This window comes from Phascolarctos cinereus, unplaced genomic scaffold (assembly GCF_003287225.1).
Source record: "Phascolarctos cinereus isolate Bilbo 61053 unplaced genomic scaffold, phaCin_HiC Scaffold_1;HRSCAF=81, whole genome shotgun sequence".
NCBI lineage: Eukaryota > Metazoa > Chordata > Mammalia > Diprotodontia > Phascolarctidae > Phascolarctos > Phascolarctos cinereus.
In genome coordinates, this window is record NW_027555514.1 from 206,259,285 (window position 1) to 206,286,250 (window position 26,966).

The 26,966-nt window shown below is 35.2% G+C and overlaps 1 protein-coding gene across 5 annotated transcripts in view; it reads left to right on the forward strand.

The window, feature by feature from the left end:
• Positions 1–26,966, forward strand: part of TMTC1 (transmembrane O-mannosyltransferase targeting cadherins 1) — a 320,486-nt gene that overhangs the window by 96,294 nt on the left and 197,226 nt on the right. For all 5 annotated transcript variants that reach the window (XM_020975836.2, XM_020975837.2, XM_020975835.2 and 2 more), the window contains 2 exons: positions 23,406–23,487; positions 26,829–26,932. In XM_020975836.2, coding sequence (XP_020831495.1) covers positions 23,406–23,487; positions 26,829–26,932 — 186 coding nt within the window. The remainder of the gene's footprint in view (positions 1–23,405; positions 23,488–26,828; positions 26,933–26,966) is intronic.

Consider the following 26,966-nt stretch of genomic DNA (forward strand, 5'->3'; position numbering starts at 1 on the left):
TTTTCTTCAAGGCTTCACATGTAGCCATTTTGACACTATTATCTTCTTCTAAGTTTTTGCCTTGATCCTTCCTATCACCACAGAAACTTTCTGTAGTCAAGTTTTTTCTTTTTTTTTTGGCCAGGAAATGGGGTTGTGACTTGCCCAAGGTCACACAGCTAGTAAGTGTTATGTGTCTGAGGCTGGATTTGAACTTAGGTCTTCCTGAATCCAGGGCTGGTGCTCTATCCACTGCACCACCTAACTACCTTTTTTGTGACTTGGTGTTTGGGCTTTGGTCCTGCACTGTCCCAAGTTTTTTGTGCTGGGGCTCTGTGTGTTACTGCTGGCTTTCACTGGGCTTCAGGGTTTAGCTGCTTGCTTTTTCTGGAGGGTAGGCTTCCTTTCTGGCTTGTACTGGGGGATGGGACTTCCTTGGTGGCCTCCCCTGGGTGTGGGGTTTAGCTGCTGCCCTGCTCTATGGGTGGGGCCTTGCTGCTGGGTTGCTATGGTTACAGAATCATTCTGGTAGCTGGCCCTGGAGGAAGGATCTTGTTGCTTGTCTGCCCCAGGGGTGGGGCCGTTCTGTGGGGTTGCTGTGGAAACAGGACCTCTCTGCTAGAAGACCTTGGGAGATATTTCCAAATGAGTATGGAATTGTTGAGTTGAAGAGATAAGAGATATAGAAAATACATGTACATATATTCATACAATATACTTGGCTCTTCAGTTGTTTCCAATAAGGATTGCTGTTCTTTGTTAAGTCTCAGTCATTTCAATGTCAAATTCCAATCATTCTTCTTTGATCACTGTGTCCTTTGACACTGGTGATCTCCCTCTTACCCTTTATACTTTCTTTTCACACTATGCTCTCTTCTTTCTCTTGCTGCCTTTCTGAGTCACCTTAGCCTTCTTTCCTGGCTTCTTTTTCTGACCACTTTAGGTGGGTGTTTTCTAAGGTTTTTTGCTCCATCGCCTTCTCTTCTCCTTTTGCATGGTCTCTCTTGGAAATTTCGTCCTCTCCGTTGACTACAGCTATCACATATAAACAGTTTCTAATTCTATATATTCAAGATCATTTTGTATTTTATTCAAAAATGGGAATTCTTTTCATATGTAGGTTTGACTAGATGGCTATCTCAAGGTATTTCTATTCTTAAATTCTGTGATTCTGTCATTTCTCTCTACTCCTAGCTGTCTGTAGAGTGTTTCCTCTTGGATGTCCTGCTGGCATTACAAACTTAACATTTCTTTTTGTTATTGAATATTTTATTTTTTCCCTCTCTTACATATGTCATCTGGACTGGAATTGGCCTCTAACCTGTGGGTGGCCAGAGCTGAAACAGAGCAGGCTAGAGACTGGTATGTCAGGACACAAACAGAAGTTTAATTAATTTCAGAGTGAGGAAGATGATGTCTGCAGGTAGAAGGCCGCACCCCCTCCTCTTAAGAAGGAGGGCTTAAAATGCTGGAACAAAGGCAGATATTATATACATAAAAACCACAAGTTGGCTGGACCATGACATAATCATTTTTAGGTCTTGAGTTACTGTTCGCATGATTGACATTTCTTGGGACAGCACAGGCGTTCTTGGGTCCTGTGAGAACAATCAGTTTCTTAAGTCTTGGGAATTGTGACCACCCTGCAGGGTACATAACCAGAGTTCTGTGATGGGAACAGGAGTATAGTACAAGGAACAGGAATTGTGAACATGTGATGGATGGCCTGGGAAATAGGAGGAGATAAATCCTTCCGTGAACAACTGGTGCTTGTCCAAGCAATACACTTTGCTAGAGGGTGATATCATACAGAGTGCAAAGTATTATTGTTTTGCCAAGCCCAGAGCACAATCTGCTTGCTGAGCCTTAGCTGTGGAAAACAGAGTACCTCCAAAATATTTGGACACATATGAAAACAATTTTTAACATTCATTTTTAAAAAATTTTGTTCCATGTTCTCTACCTCCCTTCCCCCCATTGAGAAGGCAAGCAGTTTGACATAGGTTAAGTAGTCAGGCAAAATATATTTTCATATTAGTCATGTTGTGAAAGAAAACATAGAGAAAAAAACCAACAAGAAAAATAAAGTTAAAAAAAAGTATGCTTCGATTTGCATCAGACTGCGTCAGTTATTTCTCTGGAAGTGGATAAGCATTTTTCATCATGAATCCTTCAGAATTGTCTTGAATCTTTGTTGCTTAGAATAGCTAAGTCATTCACAGCTGATCATCATACAATATTGTTGTTACTGTGTACAGTGTTCTGGTTCTGCTCATTTCACTTTCCATCAATTCATGTAAATCTTTTCAGGTTTTTCTGAAAGCATACTGCTCATCATTTTTTACAGTAGAATAATACTCCATCACAATTGTATACCATAACTTGTTCAGCCATTTCCCAGTTACTGGGGATCTCCTCAATTTTCAATTCTTTGCCACCACAAAAAAACTGCTATAAATATTTTTGTGCATAGAGGTCTTTTTCCTTTTTCAAAAAATCTCTTTGGGATACAGACATAGTAGTGGTATTGCTAGGCAAAAGGTGTGCATGGTTTTATAGCCTTTTGGCCACAATTCCAAATTTCTGTACAGAAAGATTTAATCAATTCACAACTTTATCAATAATGCATTTTCCCCAGTTTTCTGTTTTCCTTCTAACCTTGGCTGCATTGGATTTGTTTATGCAAAACCTTTTTAATTTGATGTTATCAAAATTATCCATTTTAAATGTAGTAATGCTCTCTATTTCTTGTTAGGTCATAAATTCTTCCCTTATCCATAAATGTGACAGGTAAAATATTCTGTTTGTGGTAATATCCTTTATGGTTAAATCATGTACTCATTTTTACCTTATCTTAGTCCACATTGTAAGATATTGGTTTGTGCCTAATTTTTGCCAAGCTAATTTTTCCAAGCAAGTTTTTCAAATACTGGGGTTTTGTCCCAAAAGTCTGAGTCTTTGTATTTATCAAACACAAGATTACGTCAATCATTTGCTGTCGTCTGTTGTGTACCCAGTCTAGTCTACTGATCTACCACTCTATTTCTTAGCCAGTACCAGATCATTTTGATGATTGCCACTTTGTGATACAGTTTGAGATTTGGTATGACTAAGTGACCTTCTTTTGCATTTTTTTCCTTGATATCCTTTTCCTTTTGTTCTTTCAGATGAATTTTGTCATTTTTTTTCTAGCTCTGTGAAATAATTTTTTGGCAGCTTGGCATGGCACTGAATAAGTATGTTAATTTAGGTAGAATTGTCAGTTTTATTATAAAATTGGCCTGACCTACCCATAAACAATTGAATACTTTTCTAATTGTTTAGATTTGATTTTATTTGTGTGAAAAGTATTTGGTAATTCTGCTAATATAGTCCCTGGTTTGTCTTGGCAAGTAGACTCGCAAGTATTTAGTAGTGTTCACAGTTATTTTAAATGAAATTTCTCTTTCTATTTCTTGCTACTGGACTTTGTTGGTAATATATAGAAATGCTGATGATTTATGCGGGTTTATTTTATTTTATTTTACATTCTGCGACTTTGCTAAATTTGTTAATTGTTTCAACTACTTTATTAGATGATTCTCTGGGATTCTCCAGGTATAGCACTATATCATCTGTGAAGAATGATAGTTGGTTTTTTTTCCCCTCCTAGAAGAAATGGCAGTTGAGCTGAATCCTCAATTAGCCTACCTTGCAAGGAGGAAAGATTAGGATATTATTCCTATTGCGTTCTGGTTCTTAAGGTCTTTCTACAGCAGTGCTTCTTAAACTGTGGATTGTGACCCCATATAGGTTCATGAGAAATTTGGCAACAAAAGTTTCTGAACTGCAGTGACCAAACTGTAATCTGAGGTGTTTCTGGCCGTACTTGCCTGTATTGCATCTTGCAGCTTCACTCCAGCCTTGGTTCTGAACACAAAGGTTGCACACTTTGCACTGCGCATGTCGTCAGGCCACGCAACACCAACTAACTATGGCAAAGTGTGAAAAGGGGTCAAGACTAGAAAGAGTTTAAGAAGCCCTGTTCTAGAGGGCTTTCTGCCACTTACATGACATTATGGCTATCATTGGTCAACCTTGACATCTATCTAGTATTCAAGAAGCCTGATATAGGCAGCACTATAGGAAGGAATAAAAGACTAAAACAGGAAAATAGCAAAAAATAAACCGAAACAAATGATTACATGTTTTCCTGGAGGAGTGGCTGAATCTGGGAGAGTCACAGGTCCAATTGATCAGGTCCATGTGTTAAGTGATGCCAAGAACATCGGGGCTCTAGGAAAGATGATAAAACACTTTCTTCCATGTCACCTATCCTCATGACATGTCAAGGAGAATTTCTCTGTACCTGCCTAGTGTTACCTGCTACTGGGATCACTAACTGGGACCTCTTCCTCCCTAAGAGCCCCATTTCACCAGTTTCTGCTGCTGCTGAGGCTGCCACTGCCTGTGAGAGTCACTCTATGATCTACTGCTCCAAGGTCCACCACCCACTGTTCGCTGCCTCCTGGCTGCTAATGTGGCGGCTTGTATGTCTGCCTGCTGCCCACTCTGCCAGGGTCAACTGCTACCTCAATTTGCAAGGCCAAAACAACTGCTGCTCGTAAGGCCTAAGCTTGTCTTCCCTGTGCTGGGGCACAATGTTGCTACAGGGCTGAGCACTTTTGCACTGTGACTACTAGGGCCTGACTATGCTGTCAGGACATTCTTGACTCTGCCCCATGCAGCAGGCCTGTGCTACCACTGCCCCACTGTGCTTAGCAGGAGGGCTATGATTCCTGCTATTGTTGAGGCCTGGATCTGCCCTCCAGTGCTGGGAAAAGGAAGCGAAGCAACATAAAAGCAACAAAGCCAAAGACTCTTCTAGGCCAGTGTACGTATTCCATTTCTCCTGTACAAGCAGCTATATGTACTGGGGGATGGATAGGTGGTACAGTGGAAAGAATGCCAGGCCTAGAGTCAGGAAGACTTTGGTTGAAATCTGGCGTCAGACATTTGCTAACTGTATGACCCTGGGCAAGTCACTTAACCTTGTTTGTCTCAGTTTCCTCATCTGTAAAATGAGCTGGAGAAAGAAATGGCAAAACACTCTTATTATCTTTGCCAAGAAAACCTTAAATGTTAGTTACTGAACAGCTACAGTATCAGTGACAGAAACAAGGAAGTCAGAAGGAGAATAGCTTTAAGGCAAAGATGGTGAATTATCTTTTGAAATGTTAAATTTGTAAATGACCAGAGCTAAATAGAAAATTTGACTTTCAAATACAAGACTCAAGAGAAGTATAAAAAGGTAAATAGCAAAGAGAAATCACAAGAGATTTAATAAGGTTAAAACTGTTTATACTCCTACATGAGAAGATGATACTTGTAACTCCTAAGAACTTTATCGTTATTAGGGCAGTTAGAAGTAAAATAGAGAGAGGGCACGGGTGTGAGTTGAATTAAATTGGATGATATCTAAAAAAGAACAAAACAAAGTTAAAGGGTGAAAAAGAGGAATGCACTGGGAGAACAGGAAAAGAAGAGGTTGATTGGGGTAAATTATCTAATGTAAAAGAAGCATGAAAGAGCTTTTAGAATGGAGGGAAAGATGGAAGGTAGCATTCATTGGAATTGGCTCAAAGAGAATAACATGCATACTCAAATATAGAAATCTATCTTACCCTACAGGAAAGTGGGAGGGGAAGGAGTTAAGGTGAGGCAGGGGAAGGGTGCTGATAGGATGTAGACATGATAGGAGGTAGATTCCATGGAGGGAGTAGTCAAAAGCAAAACACTTTTGTGGGTAGACAGGGTGAAAGGAGAGAAGGAAAAGGATAAACAGGGAAAATAAGATGGAAGGAAATACACAGTAATCATAACTGAAAAGATTTATGGAAGGTTTCTCTGCTAAAGGCCTCATTTCTCCATTATATAGAGAGCTGAGTCAAATTTATAAAAAATAAGAGCCATTCCCCAATTGAGAAATGGTCAAAGTATATGAATAGGCAGTTTTCTGACAAAGAAATGAAAGCTATCTATAGTCATATGAAAAAATGCTCTGAATTACCATTGATTAGAGAAATGCAAATCAAAACGACTCTGAGGTATCACCTCACACCTATCAGATTGGTAATATGACAGAAAATGTAAGTGACAAATGTTGGAAGGGATGTGGAATTGAGATACTAATGCATTGTTGGTAGAGTTGTGAACCGATCCAACCATTCTGGAGAGCAATTTGGAATTATGCTCAAAGGGTTATAATACTGTGCATAGCCCTTTGACCTGTCAATACCACTTCTAGCTCTGTATCCCAGAGAGATTAAAAAAAAGGAAAAGAACCTATTTGTACAAGAGTATTTATAGCAGCTCTTTTTGTGGTAGTAAGAATTAGAAATTGAGGGGATGCCCATCAGTTGGGGAATGGGTAAAAAAATTGTGGTATATGATTGTAATGGAATACTATTGTATTATAAGAAATGACAAGGTGGATGCTCTCAGAAAAACCTGGAAAGACTTACATGAACTGATAGAAAGTGAAATGAGAAGAACCAGGAGAATGTTGTACACAGTAACAACAATATTATATGGTGATCAACTGTGACTTAGCTATTGACAGCAGTAATAATCAAGGCAATCCAGAAGGACTTATCATGAAAGATGCTATCCATCTTCAGAGAAAGAACTGATGGAATTTGAATGCAGATTGATGTATACTTTCTTAAACTTTGTTTTTCTTGTGGGGATTTGTTTTTGGTTTTCTTTTGTAAAACTACTAATATGTTTTGCATGATTGCGTGTGTAAGATCTATGTAAAACTGTTTGCCTGAATGAGTGGGGAGGCCAGGGATGTGGGGAGGAAGAGAATTTGGAATTCAGAATATTTTTGATGTCATAGATTTATATAGTATTAACTAGAAGGAATCTTCAAGATTATTTAATTCTTACTTCTGTTTTCAATGGATTCATGATATCATGGTTATGGGTATCAACAGTAAAGATCTCAACCTAGTCAAGCCTTCTTCATTCTGTAAGATTTTTTTCTTTTTTTAATAGTATTCAATTTTTTTTCCCAATTACATGTCAAGATAATTTTTAGCCTTCATTTTACAAGATTTTGAGTTCTAAATTTTTCTCCTTCCCCCACCTTCTGAAAATGGTAAGCAATTTGATATAGGTTATACGTGTGCTATCATGTAAAACATATTTCCATATTAGTCACAGCTGTAAAAGAAGAAACAGATCAAAAGAGAAAAAAACAAAAAAAAATAGTTAAGTGAAAAAATATGCTTTGATCTGCATTCAGAGTCCATTAGTTCTTTTTTTTATTAATTTATCTTAAACTTAAATACGAAAACTTAAATGCACAGTAAGAAAAGAAAAAGAAACATAAACAAATACTAAAACTTGAATGCAAAATAAGAAAAGAAAAAAAAGCATTGCCATGTACACAGTAGAACTTAAGGGAAGATTCAAAATGCACAGCAATAAATTTCCATTTCAAGAAAGCCTATATAATAAATACTACACATTGTGTTCAGAGCTATCCATCTTTTCTTTGCTTCCTTGTCCTTGTAAGTTTTCTTTTGTTCTCTGCTTTGCTTGTTTTACTTTGCTCTTTTCCCTCCCTTAAAGAAGGCTACAATTAAGCATGTATATATCTATATCTGTCTACACATAGATATATATGTGTATGTATACACATGCATGTATATACACATACACATAAACACATGTATGCATACATATGTACCTACATATATGCACTTACATACACATATATATATATATATACTTAGATATCTATGATAATGCTCAAATATAGACATATATATTCATATCCATCTGTGTAAGACTGTTCTATATTTGTATCTCCTGTGTTTCTCTAAGGGTGGATGACATCTTCCTTGATAAGTTTAAGTCTTTCCATATTTTTCTAAGTCAACCAACTCCTCATTTTCTACACCACAGCAATATTCCAACCATTAGGAGAAAATACACCCAGAAGCAAGAAAGAGAAATTCCATTTAAAATAACTGTAGGCAATATAAAATATTCTGGAAAGAACTGTGGAATCTGAATGCAAACCAAAGCATGTTATTTTCATTTTTTTGTTTTTTTTTCTTTGTGGTTTTCCCTTTTTGTTCTGTTTCTTCTTTCACAACATTATTAATGTGGAAATATGTTTAACATGGTTGCACTTGTGTAACCTATATCAGATTGCTTACCATCTTGGGGATGGTGGAGGGAAGGGAAGGAGTGAGATAAATTTAGAACTAAAAATTTTATAAAAAATGAATGTTGAAAATTATCCTTACATGTAATAGGAAAAATAAAATTCTACTTAAATTAAAAAATAGATACATAAAAAGGAAAGAAGGAAAAAAAGGAGAAAATAGAAGCTTCTCTAGCATTTGAAGAGCTCTTATGAAACCTTCAGAGTTCGACTCTGGCTTATATCTCTAGTTTTATTACAAGTTACTTCTCCCACTTCTTTACTCTATGTTTCAACAAACTGGCTTACTTGCCATTCCTCATAATTTTGCACAGGCTGACCCCTATAAATGGAATGTATTTCCTCCTTACCTCAGCCTCTAGCAATCCCCAATTCCCTTCAAGGGCTAGCTTAAGTATTACCTCCTTCAACAAGATTTTCATTAGTCCCCCTGTGTTAGTACCTTCAACTAGAAAATTACTTTTTTTGCATATAACTTGTTTTATTTCTGTTTGTATGTATTGTATCTGCCCAGGAAACTTTTGTTTTCTTTTTAAATATGTTTTATTGATATCTTATTTTTTACATCATTATAGTTTTCTCTAGTATCCCTCCCTTCTGCTCCAAGAGAACTATCCCAGATAATATTATTTATTTTAAAGAAAAGAAAAAGAAGAGGAAAACATTAGCAGAACTAATCAATAAATTGAAAAAGTCTGAAAACATGTGCAATGTGTAACACCTGTTGATTTCACACTTCTATGAAGGAGTAGGTTGGGGAATGTCTTCTCATATATCTCTTCCTCTGAGTCATGCTTTTTTTTTTACCTAGGGGATTGTATTTATTTATATCTTGTTCCTTTTTTGTATTATAAATTAATTTTATTTTCAATTTAGGGAACAAAACAAGCATTTTGCATAACACAGTTCAAGAAAAAAGATGATTGCACATGAAACTGCAAATCTACCACGTACAGCTTGCTATTCCCTCCATATGTACAACAAAGTTATCATGTAAATTTTTCCCGCTTTTTTCTCCCTACTCCCAGGAGATTGCTATCATTAGACTCAAATAGGTATAAATATAAAATTATTTTATACATTTTTCTATTTATAAGTTCTTTCTCTGGATGCAGATAGCATCTTTCTTCATATGTCCTTTATTTCTAATTTGTGTATTTATATTAGTCAAAATTACTTAGTCACTTAAAGTTATTTTTAAAACAATATTGCTATTACTGTATACAGTGTTCTCTTGGTTTTGTTCACTTTGCTCTTCATCATTTTGTGTAAGCCCTTCTAAGATCATTGAGCTCATCATTTCTTGTAGCACAGTAGTATTTCCATCACAATGTTACACTACAACTTCTTCAGCTGCTCTCTAGGTGATGAAAAGCCCTGCAAGTTCCAGTTCTTTGCCACCACAAAGAGAGCTGCTGTAAGTATCCCATTCACATTCAGAGTTATAATTACTATTTGTGAATTTTCCTCCATCTTATTTTCACTCACAGTTTTCTTTCCCACACTCTTTTTTTACCCTATAACTGTTAACTTATTTTCTTCCTTCACCTTCCCAGTCCCTATTTCACCCAACCCTCCAGAAGTCTCCTCCCATCATTCCCCCTCACCTTCCCAAATACCAATCCTTACACTCCTCTAAAAGTGTCTCCCCTCCCCTCTCCCCCAGTTTTTTCACTTCTCTACAAGTTTAGAACACTTCTATACCCTTCTTGATGTACACATTGTTTCCTCTTCAACTCAAATGAGAGTAAAGTCACCCCATCATATACAACTCAGCCTCAACCTTTCTTTCAAACCATCTTTGTAATGATGACAGTTTTAAGAATGCTGCTAACATTTTTGTATATGTAATAAGTAAACAGTTTGACCTTAATGAATGCCTTAGTCATATTTTCCTCATTTTTTTCTGGATCTTTTATATTGAATTTTCCACTGAGTTCTGCTCTTTTTGTTACAAATACCTGAAAGTCTTTCTGTTTGCCAAATGTCCATTTTTTTTTCATTCAGCATTATACTCACCTTTGGGGAGTTAGGTCTTAGGACTTTATATTTCAAAGGGATAGTGTCCAAGAGTAACTAAGTTCTTGTAGAGTAGAAGCTGCTAGGTCTTGTGAAATCCTGACTGTATTTCTGCAGGATTTAAATAGGTCTTTTTTTTTTCCTGTTGCTTGCAATATTTTCTCCTTCATCTGGGAGTTTGAAACTTGATTATAATATTCCTGTAAGTTTTCCTCCTGGGATCTCTTTCAGGTGGTGAATATTAGATTTTTTCTATTTCTACTTTATACTCTTATTCTAGAACTTCAGGGCAATTTTCCTTAATAATTTGTTGTAATATTGTATATGGATTCTTTCTTGATCATAACTTTCAGGCAGTCTGGCAATTATTATATTGTCCTCCTCAATCTAATGCTTGATCTTTATAATTTTTTTAACATTCACTTTTGCTATTTTTCTAATGTAGTTTTTCTTTCTATTTGCATTGTTGTAATCATTGTATATGTTATTTTTTTGACTCTTCTTACTCTACATTAGTTGATGTAGATTTTTTTTTTTTGGTGAGGAAATTGGGTTAAGTTACTTGCCCACAATCACACAGCTAGTAAGTGTTATATGTCTGAGGCTGGATTTGAACTCAGATCCTCCTGACTCCAGGGCTGGTGCTCTATCTACTGCACCACCTAGCTGTCCCTGATGTAGATCTTGACATGCTTCTTGTGTTCATTACTTATATCATTCCTTACAGCTCATTAATATTCTATTATATTCATGTACCACAATTTGTTTAGCCATTCCACACTTGATGGGGATTTGCTTTATTTCCAATTTTTTACTGTCACAAAAATTGGTGCTATAAGTATTTTTTCTTACCAATGTCTTCTTTGTAGTAGAAGCCCCATAATAGAGTCTCTGGTGCAAAAGATTTGTATGTTTTGGTCACTTTGTTTGCATAATTTCAAAATGATTTCCAAAAATGATTGTATCATTTCATGGCTCCATCAACAATGTGGTAGTGTGCCTATCATACCATTACCCTTCCAACATTCACTATTGCCGTGTTTTGTTATTTTTTTTTACCAATTTGCAGTGTGTACGGTAAAAACTTAAGATTGTTTTGATTTGCATTTCTATCATTAATGATTTGGAGCATTCTTTCATGTAATTGTGACTGCTTTGCAATTCTTGTTTTAAGAACTGTTATCATATCCTTTGATCACTTATTTATTTGGGGAATGACTATTAGTCTTAATATATTAGTTAATTGTTTACATATCTTGAATACCAACTCTTATCAGAGAAATTTGATACAAAGATTTTTCCTTCCTATTTGACTGATTACATTTTTATCCTAGTGCATGAATTTCTTCAGTGCAGGAGCACTTCAGTTTTATGTAATGAGCTATCTATTTTATCTTTTGTAATTCTCTCTATTTCTTGTTTGACAAAAATCAGATCTTCTGTTCATTCCTATGAGAGGCATATGAGCTGTTTCACTTCAATTTTTTTTTTAAGAGCATGACTTTTAGCATAGTTTAAGGTGTTGGCCTAAGCCTAATTTCTGCCAGGCTGCTTTCCAGTTTTTGCAGGAGTTTTTCAAAAATCAAATAAGGATTTTTTTTCTTAGGTAATTTATGTTTTCTACCTTATCAGACATAGTTATTGAGTTCCACTGTTTCTGATTTTCCCTCAGCTAATCTGTTCTATTGATCCATCTCTCTTTAAAAAAAATCAGTACCAGATGGTCTTGAAGACTGCTGTTTTATGTTAGAGTTTGAAGCCTGGAAATCTCTGCTTCTTGAAGCCCTTCATCATTACTTTTTTTTCATCATTTCCTTTGATATTCTAGATCTTTTTTTGTGGTCATCTCTTTTTTTATTTTTAACATTCTTTTTAAAAATTTAATTCCAAATTCTCTCCATCCCTCCAGCCTCTCCTCTACCCATTGAGAAGACAGGTGATATGATAGCACTTAGACTTGTGAAATCATGCAAAACATATTTTCATATTAGCTGTTATATATATTTTTTAAAAGCAAGAAAATGAAGAAAGCAAAAAAGTTATACTTCAGTTTGCACTCAGGGTTCATCAGCTCTCTCTCTCTGGAGGTGGATAGCATTTTTCCTTTTGAGTCCTTCAGAATTATCTTGGACCAATCTTGGATCATTGTGTTGATTAGAGTAGTTAAGTCTTACAGAGTTGATAAGCATTATTACAATGATCTGGTTCTCTTCACTTCACTCTGCATCAATTCATATGTCTTCCCAGGTTTTCTAATGCCATCTTGCTTATCATTTCTAATATACAGTAGTGTTCTATTACAATCTTATACCACAGCTTGTTCAGCCATTCATCAATTGATGGGCATTCCCTCAATTTTCAAATCTTTGTTTCCACAAAAACGCCTGCTATAAATATTTTTGTCCTTTTGTCCTTTTCCTTTTCCTTCCATCTCTTTGGGTCGTAGACCTAGTGGTGGTATTGCTGGATCAAAGAGTATGCACAGTTTCATATCCCTTTGGGCACAGTTCGAAATTGTTTTCTAGAATGACTGACAATTTACAACCCCACCAGCAGTTCATTAGTATACCTATTTTTCCACATTCCCTCTAGCATTTGTTATTTTTCTTTTTGGGTCGTGTTAGTCAACTATGATAGGTGTGATGTGGTAACTCATAGTTGATTTATTCTGCATTTCTATAATTAATAATGATTTTTTTCCTTCTCAAAATTGCCTGTTCATATTCTTTAACCATTTATTAATTGGGGATGGTTTTTATTTTTATATATTTGACTCTTTATATATTTGAGAAATGAGGCCTTTATAAGGGAAACTTGCTGTAAGTATGCCCCTCCCCGCATTTTCATACTTTTGTTCTAATTTTGGCTGCATTAGTTTTGTTTGTGCAAAATTTTAATTTTGTGTAATCAAAATTTTACTTACTGTGATTCTCTCTATCTTTTGTTTGGTTATAAACTCTTTCCTTATCCATAGATATGATAAGTAAAATTGTCCATGCTCCCCTAATTTGCTTATAATATCACCCTTTATGTCTATCGTGTACTCATTTTAACCTTACCTTGGTATATAGCATGTGCAGTGGCCAGACCCTGGTAAAACCATCTTGGCAGATGGGATAAACTAGATTAAGGGTAACTGACAAGCCTTAACCTTATTGGTGAGTTAGGCAGTTGTATACCCCAAACATGTGAAGACTTCACTGGTTGAATGGGCAAGTGAGAATAATTTTTTCTGATGGCCATGAAGGAGACTGAAGCGGGTGCTGTGGAGAGTTTAGAGCCTGGTCAGACATTAAAGATGCAAAGATCATCTACTGTATCCTGGGCCATTGCCAGTCATCTCGACTTTTATTTTGCCACTTTACTTTGATGACTCTGAAAGAGAGAGTGAAGCTGACAATTTTGTGCAACTCTGCCTCAGTTAAATCCAATTCATATGCAAGTCAGGACATCACCCTGTGATTTCTTTGTTCCCCTTTGAAAACAGAATGAACTACAATATAGTTGGAAACCCTGCATGGTGAGGCTGCTTTCCTCCATGTTTTTTCCATTGATTCTCTTGATAGTTTATCCTTTTATTCTTCCAGATGAATTTTGTTAATATTTTTTCTAGCTCTATAAAATAATTCTTTGGTAGTTTGATTAGCAAGGTACTCAATAAGTAAATTAATTTAGGTAGATTTGTCATTGTTATTGTATTGGCTCAGCCTATCCATAAGCAATGAAAATTTCTCCAAATGATCAATGAATATTTCCTCTAGTTATTTAAATCTGTCTCTGTTTCTTTGAAAAGTGTTTTGTAATTGTGTTGATATAATTCCTGGGATTATCTTGGCAGGTAGACTCCTAAGTATTTTTTATTGTCTGCAGTTACTTTAAATTGAATTTCTTTTTCTATCTCTTCCTACTGGGTTTTGTTGGTAATACGTAGAAATTCTAATGATTAGTGTTGTTTTATTTTATATCCTACTACCTTGCTAAAATTGTTGATTGTTTCAAATGAATCTCTAGGATTTAATCTCTAGTTGAATCTCTAGGATTCCTTAAGTATGCCATCATAGAATCTTCAGAGAGTCACAGTTTTATTTCCTTCTTTGCTATTCTTTATCCTTCAGTTTCTTTTTCTTGTCTTATTACTATAGCTAGCATTTCATTTTTTTAAGTATTTTATTTCCCCCCAGTTACATGTAAAAACAATTTTTAACATTGGTTTTTAAAACTTCAAGTTCCAAATTCTCTCCCTTCCTCCCCCTTTATCCCCCCTCATTGAGAAGGCAAGCAATTCAATATAGGTTATACATGTGTAATCATTTAAAACATTTCTATAATAGTCATGTTGTGAAAGAAAGCATAGACAAAAAAAAACCTCAAGAAAAATAAAGTAAAAAAAAAGGTATGCTTCAATTTGTATTCAGACACCATCAGTTCTTTCTCTGGGGATGGATAACATTTTTCGTCATAAGTCCTTCAGAGTTGTATTGGATCGTTGTATTGCTGAGAATGGCTAAGTCATTCACAGCTGATCATCTTACAATATTGCTATACCTTTGTATGCAGTACATTCACTTTTATAGTTAGCATTTCTAGTACAATATTGAATAGTAATCATCATAATGAATATCCTAGCTTTACCCTGATCTTGTTGGGAAGGCTACAACTTTATCCCTATTACAGATAATACTTGCTTTTGGTTTTATAGAGATACTACCTATTATTTTAAGCAAAGCTCTATTTGAATAGGAATGGGTGTTGTATTTTATGAAAAGATTTTTCTGCATCTCTTCATAGCCATATGATTTTTGTTATTGATATGATCAGTTATGCTTGTAGTTTCCTATATATTGAACTAGTAACACATTCCTGGTATAAATCCCAACTGGTCATAGTGTATGATCTTTGTGATATATTGCTGTATCCTACTTGCGAGTATTTTATTTAAAATCTTTGCATTAATATCCTTTAGGGAAATAGTCTATAGTTTTCTTTCTCTGTTTTTACTCTCTGTTTTAGGTATCAGCACCATATTTGTTTTGTAAAAGGAATTTTGTAGGATTCTTTCTTTGCCCATTTTTCTAAATAGTTTATATAGTATTGAATTAATTGTTTTTTAAATGCTTCTTAGAATTCATTTGAAAATCTATCTGGTTTTAGGATATTTTCTTAGGTAGCTTCTTTATGGCTGATTTAATTTCTTTGTCTAAAATAGGGTTATTTAAGCATTGTATTTCCTCTTCTGCTAATCTGGACGTTTTAAACTTTTGTGAGCATTTCATCCATTTCACTTAGATTGTCAGTTTTATCAGAATGTAATTGGACAAAATAGCTCTTAACAGCTTTAGTTTGGTGCATTCACTCTATGTTTTTGATACCAGTAATTTGGTTTTCTTTCTTTTTTAAAAATCAAATTAACTAATGCTTTATCTTATTCCTTTTTTTTCAAAAAAGCAGCTCCCAGTTTTATTTAGTAGTTCAGTTTTTTTTTACTTTAATTTTTATTAATCTCTCCTTTGATTTTTAGGATATCCATTTTGATGTTTAATTGGAGATTCTAAATTTGTTCTTTTTTTAGTTTTTTAAATTGCATGCCCAATATGTGGATCTGCTCTTTAGGATTAGATTATTTAGTTTCCATTTAATTTTTAATCTATCTTTCTACTGCCCTTCATTGAATGTAATTTTTATTGCATTATCATCAGAAAAGAGTACATTTAATATTTTTACTTTTCTGCATTTGTTTGTGATATTTTAATGCCCAATGCGTGGTCAGTATTTACGAAGGTGCCTTGTACAGCTGAGAAAAAGATATACTCCTTCCTGAAATGAGAGGTTCAGTTTTTTTTCCAGAAGTCTATCATATTTAACTCTTCTAAAATTTTGTTTCTCTCCTTAACTTCTTTTTAATTTATTTTATAGCTTTATCTAGTTCTGAGAGAGGAAAATTGAAGTCACCTACCAGTATAGTTTAACTGTCTATTTCCTCCTGTAATTTATTTAACTTTTAAGAATTTAGATGCTCTGCCATTTTGTATATATAAGTTAAATATTAATGTTATTTCATTGTCAGTGGTACCTTTTAGCAAAATGTAGTTTCAGTGATTATCTCCTTAAAACAGTTATATTTTTGCTTTTCTTTTGTTGCATGAGATCAATCTGATTGCTACCTCTGCCTTTTTAACCTTAGCTGAAGGTAATAGATTCTGCTGCAGCCTTTTATTTTAACTCTTTGTATGTTTTTCTGTTTCAAGAATATTTTTTGTAAACAACATATTGTTAGATTCTGGTTTCTAATCCATTCTGCTATTTTCGTCCATATTATGAGCTTAGTGCATCTCATTCACATTTACAGTTATGATTACTAACTGCATTTTCCTCCATTCTGTTTTCTTCTGTTTATCCTTCTTTCTCTCATTTTACCCTGTCCATCCTCAGAAGTCTTTTCTTTTTTGCTTCTGATCACTGCCTCCTATAATCTACCCTCCCTTTATACATCACCTCCTTTTCTTTTGTCCCCTTCCCCTTCTTCGCTGTTGGGTAAGATTCATTTCTGTATTCAACTCTTTCTCTGTCTGTCTGTCTCCCCAAATATACTTTTTCCTCTTTGATTAAGTTCTGATGAGAGCAAAGTTCAAGTGCTACTCACCCCCTCTCATTTTCCCCTTCACTGTAAAAGCTCTTCCTTGCATGCTTCTATTATGTCAGATAATTTTCTTCATCCTTTCTCTCCCTTACCCATTCTCCCAATGCATCTTTCTTTCTCACTCCTTTATTTTTTTAGATTATCCTGCCATAATACACTCACACTTGTACCCTCTATGTAGACTCTCTCTAACTGCTCTAATAATGATAAAGTTCTTAGGAGTTACATGTATTGTCTTCTCATGTAGGAATATAAGTAGTTTAACCTTATTAAGTCCCTAATTGTTTCTCTTTCATGTTTACCTTGAAATGCTTGAAAGCTTACTATTTCATTAAATATCCATTTTTCCCCCTGAAGCACTGTACTTATTTTTTTCTGGGTAGGTTATTCTTGGTTGTAATCCTAACTCTTTTGACAAGCCCTCTGTTCCTTTAACATGAAAGCTGCTAAATCTTGTGTGATCCTGACTTGCTCCATGATATTTAAATTGTTTCTTTTTGGCTGCTTGCAATATTTTCTCTTATTCTTGGGAGTTTTCATTTTGGGATCTCTTTCAGAAAGTGATAGGTGGAGTCTTTCGATTTCTACTTTACCCTCTGGTTTTCTGTGTTTTCTGTGATAATTTCTTGAAATATGATTGTCTAGGCTCTTTCTTTGATCATGGCTTACAGGGAATCCAATAATCCTTAAATTATCTTTCCTCTATCAATGTTCCAGGTCATTTGTTTTTTCAATTAGATATTTCATGTTTTCTTAACACAGGTGATGTATAAATCCTTAATTTTACTCTTCTTTTGTAAGTAATATGTTATAGAATTTTGTTTCTTATCCATTCTGTCCCTTTTTTTATTGTATTGTCTATTTAATTCATATTTGAAGTTCTGAGGATTAGGTTTGTATTTTGTTCTACTTGTCTCTAATTTTTTTTCAAGTTACAATCCCCCCTCATTCTGTGAAGACAGAATTGTGTTTCTTCAGTTATTTTAGCTTATTTTTTTAAATGACCCTATTTTACTTGCTTTCTTCCTTTAACTCTCAATCTCCCTTTTCTATTTGTTTCCCCTCTTCTTTTGGAGTTTGCTATTAGTTTGTTTTCCTTTCCTGCTTTTATCTCTGTATTATTGAATGGCTATGTGTTTTCATTTATGGTTAAGCTCAGATTTGCAGATCAGGTCACCTTGTGCTTCATCCTGAGCTATGTTGCTGTTATAACTTTTTGTATTTTCTGGTAAATGGAGTCTAGTTCTATATTATTTTATTCTTTATAATCGAAAGGTCTTTCTCCTGGTCATATGTAGAATTTGTTGTATGTTCTCAAATTTCAAAGGTCCTTTGTCTCATCAAATGCTGAATTTTTTCCCTTTATTTTGCCATATGTATTCATAGATTCCTGAATTTATTTACTAGATTTGGAGGCCATATCTTCCACTATTATATTATATCCAATATATTTAGCTATCGAACTGTTAGTAGCTTGGTGGGTTGGTGGGGAGGTGATGCTGAGTATGATTGAGTTAGGTGTTACTTTACAGAGGTTTTTTCCTTTTTTTTTGTTACATGGTGTCATAGAACATGGCGGCAGCTGAAGTTACTTTATTTTTTATAAATATTTTCTGATTTGGAGGGATTTGAAAGGTTGTAAGGATTGGAGAAAATGTCTTGTTGGTCATCTTGTTGGTCATATAACCTAGTCTGTCTCATTTTTTGGGTGGGGGCATGTGTTTGTAGTGATAACTTGTGACATATAATTTGTCTTTTAAAAATGCTTATTGAATTGAACTGTGGGTGTCAGCAATAAAAAGCAATGCACAATAAGCATCAAATACATGGTTCAAACTAGAATGTAGGGAAATGAAGAGATTTTCTCACCTGGGGTGGTCGGAGTAAATTTTATGGAAGAAGTATTATTTGTACTGGGCTTTAAATGACAAGGAAGAATTTGATAATCAAGGACACGGGAAGAATGCATTCTAGTTGGGAAATATGAGTAAAGTATGGTGATATGAAATATTGTTTAGGTTTTAATAAATAAACTTGTTTAATTGAAGCAGAACATTCAGATAAAGGAGTCTAGTAAGATCAGATTAGAAAAGTAGGTTGAATCTAAATTTATACTTTATCTTTTAGTCAGTGAGAATCCATTAAAGATTTCCTTTATCAGAAGTTCTTCTGTATGTACATGTATGTAATTCTAGCTGTCATGGAGGTTGAGGTTGGTTGCCTCTGGAGATCAGAGCTATGTAGGCTTAGCTGATCGTTGTCCAGTCTAAGTCCAGCACCAGTATAGTAGGTCCCCAGGTATGGTGAGATACCAGGCCACTCAAAGAGGGTTGAATTAGCCTAGATTGGAAATGGAGGAGGTTAAAGCTTCCATGCCACTCAGTAGTACGATAAGGTCCATGAGTTATACCGTTATAACCTGGATTAAGGTAGGGAGAAATAGTCCTTTAAAAAATGGTGAGGGAGGTGGACCTAAGAGGACAGATTAGGGGCAGCCACTCAGCTGATTTCTCTCAATATTCCCTTCTGAAGAACTTTAAAATAACACCTCAAATCAAATTTTGGAGCAGCAGAGCCAACAAAAGTTTGGATTGACACAATTTTCTGGCTTAAAAAAACTTAAGAGGTTGACAGGAAAAGTCTGTGACACTGGGGTGGAGGCTTGTACAGAGCCCATATACAGCAGTAACAGTAGCTTTGGGAGTTCTTAGCCCAGAGAAAGTAAGGGGGTCAGATAACTGGTCAGAAAGAGATTAAGGAGAACCATTTGTTGTCACTGTTACATATGGTAGTGGTTGACAACTGTGTTGCCTACATACAATTCTGGATCACAATTCCAGGTCAAAGAGGAGTGCTGGTGGTAAGTTACAAGAGAGTGAGGGCCTGGTCACAGTTTCAAGGCAAAGAGAGTGCTAGTACTTGTAGCTGTGGGGGATGAGAGGCCCTTCCTGGGTAAAATCAGAGTGCAGACCAGGAGAGCAATGACCATACCTCTCCCAGGATCATACTTCTTGGAATTACAAAAAACTTGTAGACCCCCCCCTTCCCCCTCCCGCCCAGAACTAGCTCTGAAAACAGCAGCATGAAAAAGTCTAAAGCTTTGGACAGTGCCACTCCACCCACAGGTAAGCAGAGCCCAATTTAACTTTATGCTTAATTTGAACTTTATAATTCAAAGTCAAGAAATAGGCTGGAAAAGTGAGCAAACAACAACAACAAAAAGTTGACCACAAAAAGCTACTATGATGACAGAGAAGACCAAGACATGAACTCAGAAGAAAATAGTATTTTAAAAATAGCCACAAGCATAGCCTCAAAGAAAAATGCTAATTTGCCACAACCTCAACAAGAATTCCTAGAAGAGCTAAAGAAAGATAAGAGCAGTACCGGAAAAATTTGGAAAAGAAATGAGAGTGACGTAAGAAAATTATGAAAAGAGAATTAATAGCTGCATACAAGAGGCATCAAAATAACTGAAGAAAATAATGCTTTAAAAAATGATATTGGCCAAATCATAAAAGAGGCAAAAGCTACTGAAGAGAAGAAAAAGAGGCAAAAAAAATAAGAGGTGAAATCTACTGAAGAGAAGAACTCCTTAAAAATCAGAATTGGCCAAATGAAAAAAGAGGTGCAAAAATTCACTGAAGAAAAGCAGAATTGGCCAATTGTAAAAAGAAGTACAAGATTTCATCAAACAAAATAATTACTTAAAAATCAGAATTGAGGACGTGGAAGCTAATGACTCCATGAGATAACAAGAAACAATAAAACAAAGTCAAAAGAATGAATAAAAATGAAGAAAATGTGAACTACTTCATCAGAAAAACAACTGATCTAGGAAATAGATCCAGAACAACTAATTTCAACATTAGATTTCCTGAAAGCTATGTTCAAAGAAAAAGCCTAGACATCTTCTTTCAAGAAATTATCAAAGAAAACTCTCTTGTTATCTTAGATCCAGAGAGTAAAGTAGAAATCGAAAGACCCCTGAAAAAGATTGCAAAATGAAAACTCCCAAGAATATCATAGCTAAATTCCAGAGCTACCAGGTCAAAGAGAAAATATTGCAAGCAGCCAGAAGGAAATAATTTAAATATCATGGAGCCACAGTCAGGATCACACAGGATTTACTGAAACAGAGGTCTTGGAATGTGATATTCCAGAAGGCAAAGGAGTTAGTGTTACTACCAAGAATAACCTACTCAGCTAAACTGAGTATAACCCTTCCAGGGAAAAAATAGGTTATTTAATGAAATAGAGGATTTTCAACCATTTCTGAAAAAAAAAAACAAACAAACAGCTGAATAGAAAATTTGTCATTGAAACATAAGACCCAAGAGAATCATGAAAAGGTAAATGTGAAATATTTATAGCAGCTCTTTTTGTGGTGGCAAAGAACTGGAAATTATGAGGATGCCTGTCATTTGGGGAATGGCTGAACAAGTTGTAGTATGTGATTGTGATGGGATACTATTGTGCTATAAGGAACACTGAGCTTGATCATATTAGAAAAACATAGATAAAAAGTCTCATGATGGAAAATGTTATCCACATCCAGAGAAAGAACTATGGAGTTTGAATGCAGATCAAAGCATACTATTTGCTCTTTTTTTCCCCTCTGTCCTGTTTTGTTTTGTTTCTTCTTTCTTGTGGTTCCTCCTATTGGTTCTAATTCTTCTTTACAACATCACTAAGGTGAAAATATGTTTAAGAGGAATGTATATATATAGAGGAGGGAAGGGCATAAGAGAAAGGGTATAGGTGATGATGAAAAGGAAAGTGATTAAGGGAGGCAGTGGTTACAGAAAAATAGACTTTAAGAGATGGACAGGATAAAAAGAGAGAAAGAAATAGAAGAAAATAGGATGGAGGGAAATAATGTACATTAATCAAAACTGTGAATGGTATGAGTTCATCCATAAAATGGAAGCAGATAGAAGAACGGATTAAAAAACAGAATCCAACAATATGATGTTTACAAGAGACACACTTGGAACAGAAAGACACACAGGTTAAAATAAAGGGTTAGAGCAGAATCTAGTATGCTTTAGCTGAAGTAAAAAAAGGCAGAGGTATCAATTATGATCTCACACAAAGCAAAAGCAAAAAGAGACTTGATTGCAAGAGATAATCAGATTAACTATGTTATGTGAAAATGTATCAAAGATAATGAAAAAATATAAAACAAAATATTATAGCAAGTTTCTCTGGTAAAGGCCTCATTTCTCAAATACATATTGAGTGTAGAACTGAGTCAAATTTATAAAAAACAAGGCCTAGTCTCCAATTGATAAATGGTCAAAGGATATAAACAAGCACTTTTCAGGAGAAGAAATCAAAGCTATCTAGTCATATGAAAAAATACTCTAAATCACTATTGATTAGAGAAAGGCAAATTAAAACAGCTTTGAGGTACGACCTCACATCTATCAGAAATGATAAATGCTAGGGGGATTGAGGGAAAAATAGGTATACTAATGGTGGAGCAGTGGACTGGTCCAGCCATTCTGGAGAACAATTTGGACCTATGCCCAAAGGGTGATATGATATGACTATGCGTGCTCTTTGCCTCGGCAATACCACTACTAGGTCATTATTCTAGAGAGATCAAAGAAAAAGGAAAGGGACCTATATGTACAAAAATATTTATAGTAGTTCTTTTTGTGGTAGCAAAGTATTAGAAATTGAGAGGATGCTCATCATTTGGGGAATGGCTGAACAAGTTGTGACATATGATTGTGATGGAATACAATTGTGCCATAAGAAATGATGACAGGAGTGGTTTCAGTAAAATATGGTAAGGCCTATATGAACTGATGCAAAGTGAAGTGAGAATTGGGAGATCGTGTTGTGTACAATAATATCAATGTTCTAATGATGATTAACAATGAAAGACTTGGCTACTTTGAGCAAAACAATGATCCAAGACAATTCCAAAGGACTCACAATGAAAAAATGCTATCTCCAGAGAAAGAACTGATGAACTCTGAATGAAAATTAAAGTATGACTTTCTCATTTTCTTTATTTTTCTTGTTTTATTTGAAATATGGCTAATATGGAGATATGTGTTGAATGATTTCACAGGTATAATTGATATCATATTGCTTGCATTCTCAGTGAGTGGAGGAGGAAATGAGAGATATGGGTGAAGGTTGAGTTCCATTAGGGGTATTAAGTTAAGGGCCACCAATGGCCGGTTCCTGAGTTGGTGAAGCCAGGCATTTTTAAGGGGACCTGAGGACAACCTGCTCTTCTGTACCCATTTTCTTATCCATCTGTCAGATGGGTGGGTTACCTTCATCTTGATGGCCTTTATCAGGGCTTATCAGGCCTCCCAGAAAAGCATGGGATGCTCCATTAGTTGCAGAAATAGTCTAGTCATGGACCAAGTGAAAGGGGAAGTGCATGGAGACTCTGGGCATCTTGTAAGAGACAGCAAGTTAGTGTTAAAGGATCACATGAGCATTGTTTACACTATAATCATATTCATGATGAAAATAAAATGAATAGCAATTATCCTAGAAAATATCCTCTTTTTCCTCCTGTTTTAGGTACCTGACTGCAAATAGCAATCAGAATTTCCTGTGTGTCACAAGGCCATTTTTAAAAAGAGCTGCTTTGGTTATAAGCTATGTAAGTATAGAAATACTTTTGAGTTCTCTAACAATGAATATCTTCCATACAGTTTTGTCCAGAGATTGTAGCAATGTTACTCAATGGAATTAGCCACAGAACCTACCTGGCAAGTAAAACCAACGTGTTAATGTTCTTATGTTTTAGAGTGAAGGTTACAAAGCACCTTACAAATTTCAGTAAGAATGTGTATCTTAAGTTGGTATACCAGGATGATTCTTTTGCCCCAAAGTAAAGAATATATTCTGCAAGCAAAGGATCACTTAGTTACCCTGAAAAGAATACTACAAAAATTTATGAAATACATATGTAGGCAGGTTTGAAAAAAGAGTCTGTGCAGAAGTAGATATAAAAAAAATCAGCAGAGACAACATAAGTACAAGATGCCAAAAGATTCAGGAGTTATTTTTCTGGGAGCTTTTAGGTTGCACAATTTATGTTATATTAATTCAATCATAGCAACAGTTATAAAATGTTAATCATTCCATTATACTCTGGCTTCTTGATATATACTCACTTTTCTTACAACACCTTTTAAATTTTATTGCTGTTCTTTTTTGTTTCATTTATTAAAATCCTTCCCTTCCCTTCACTGCTATCAATAAAAAAAAAAGCATTTTTCAAGAATTTTTTCCCCTTAGGGGTACTAGGTGGCATGGTGGACAGAGCATCAGTTCTGGAGTCAGGAGGACCAGAGTTCAAATTTGGTCTCAGCCACTAACTTTGTGAAGCAGGGCAAGCCATTTAACCCTGATTGTCTCAAAAGAAATTTCTTTCCCCTGCCAATTACATAGTTTACAAATACTCTTAAATAAAATTTAGATCCTTAAAAACGATCTGAAAATTTGCCAAACACCCTAAATCTGCCAATTCACCCTAAAGCTCAGAGTCTTTATGATTTTATACTGTATTGAAAATTTGATAAACCCAATCTGTAACTTCTGAAATGCTTTTGAATCTTGCTGTAAATTCCTCATTTTATTTTAAAATTTAGATTTGTTTTTGTAAAATACAGCTGTGTTATTTGTCCTAAAAATCTGAATCAACTATGCTTGCAGAGAAGACAGTCCTTAGGCTTTATTCAAGAAAAGTACTACCATTGGCTTTAGTAATATCACATACATAAGAAAACAGAAGCTAGAAGGTATAATTGCATGGACCTTCATAAAACAAAATTCATTACAATTAAATGTTACTCTGACCTGTGTAAAACTCAGGCTAACTATCTTAATATAATTCTAGAATATGATAGTGAAATCTAAAAAGATAAAAGAGGGAATATTTTCTTTGTTGTAAAAAAAATCAGTCTTATTTGGTTTAGGATAATTAAATATTGAAAGCTTTGAGACTCAGGAGGTAAAATGTTTGATATAGCTATTTAAAAATGTCTGTAAGTATTTGTATTCAATTCAATTAAGGAAAAAGTGTCTACTAACTTCCAGGTCCCATAGAGCTTATAATATGTGATACTAAGTCATGGACATGTTGTGTTTTGGGGAACTCTTCCCCCCAGCTCACAGGGCAGGTCTCCTGGTGATGACTACCCCAAGTTCAATTGACTCTGTTGATCTGAATCCACTAGAATGATGGGGACTTGTAAGCGCCCATCAGTGTATATAGAAGCCACAATATATGATTAATTTGTAGCAAAAACATTTAATGAAATGATGTAATAAGAAAGGTCACAATAAAGCATATTCCCCATAAATCTGGGGTATAGTCTTGTACAAATAATTCATCATTGGGAGGGGAGCCATATGTGTTGAGAACATGTCTGGTCAGGTCATATGCATCATGGGAAAGCTTGTATCTCTGATTCTGTCTGGCCACTAAAGCCTTATAAAATTGTTATTGTTTTGCTCTGACTGCTCACCTTTTATAGTCTTCATTGGGCAACCCTCTATCAAACATAAAGTCTTTGTCAAATGTTGCTGTTGTAGACACAGACATAGTTTTCACCAGATGCTGCTGTGCCAGACATGTTGTCTCTGCTGAATGGTATTCCTTTGAATGTATCTCTACAAGCAAAGTTGGCTTGTGGTCTTTTGGACATATGATTTCTGCTAAATGCTGTCAGGTTCACACTGGACACATGACTGTGGAGCTTCTCTTTGCACTAGCTTCTGGCTTTAGCTGAAATCTTTGGCCACAATGTTTTCTCTTTTTCATGGAGAATGGACTTTGCCAAACTCTTTTAGTTCGTAAGATCAAGGCTTTTAGAAAAAATGATTATCCTAAAATAAATAAAAATATCATACATATATCATAAAAATATCAGCAGCCCTTCCTGGGAAGTTGAGAAACCCTCCTTGCTCTTTTTCTTCATGTAGGGGCCTGTCTGTTCCTTTCCAGAGTCTTGGCTAGAAAACTTTTCATCTCTAGCAGTGCTCTTTGTCTGACATGCCAAGGTCATTAGGACACAGCTATTATCTTAAGGCTTTATCTTTTATTTGGATTGAACTTTTAAGTTGTAATCTTGGAACTCAATGGGTGACTTAATTCTACTTTATGATGATCATTTCATGTACTTACAAATTTTAATCCGTAAAGACTGGGCTGTCATCTAGTTAAAGGCTATTTACTTAGCAACTGCCAAATAGCTGTAGGGTTTGGGAAACCCCTGTCTTTTCAACTCCATATCCCTTCCACTTGCCCGTCCAGAAGAGTGGGCCAGGAAAGGCACAAAAACAAAGACAGGGGGCAAAGTCATCATCTCTTCTCTCTGCCCAATTACTAACTGACCTTTTATGTGCCAACATAGCCAGCCAGAGCATAAAGGAACTTTGCACTTATTTTTAAATATGCAAATAATTTATCATATAAGACGGAATGTGTCAAGTTCCATGGAGAGAACTAGATCAAGTCTTATGAGCTCAGCGGGTGCAAGAAGGAAGTAGCACCTAAGATGGGCCTTAAATGGAGACACACATTGTAGTAGGCAGAGATGAGGAAGGAGTGTATTCTAAGCATGACGGTTAGCCTGTGCAAATGTACAAAAATGGGAGAAAGAAGGATGGGATTAGGTGGTACGTGGTGGTTGAGATTAATCAGTATTTTGAATAATATGTTATGGGAAGTCATCTGAAATCAGTCTGAAAAAGGAAAGTTGGATCCAGAGGACCTTGAATGCTAAGTTTTTCTTTAGTTCTTGTGACTGCATCCTATACTGCTCTTCTTTTCTCTGACAGTCTTTCAACTGATTTTTAGCATTTGGACTTTTAAAGTGCTTTTTGTAAGAATTGCTTATAAAACTTAAAAATATGTATTTGTAAACCTTCTTAAAGTACCTTGCAGAAAGATGCTCCAGTACCTAACACGATCAAATTTTTTTCTTCCCAAAGGTAATTGTGACTTTATGCTTCCGAATGTGGATAATGGGAGGATCCATGCCATTGTTCTCAGAGCAGGATAATCCAGCTTCATTTTCACCTTACATTCTTACAAGGTACAGTGGAAATAACTAAACCTAAATTTACATA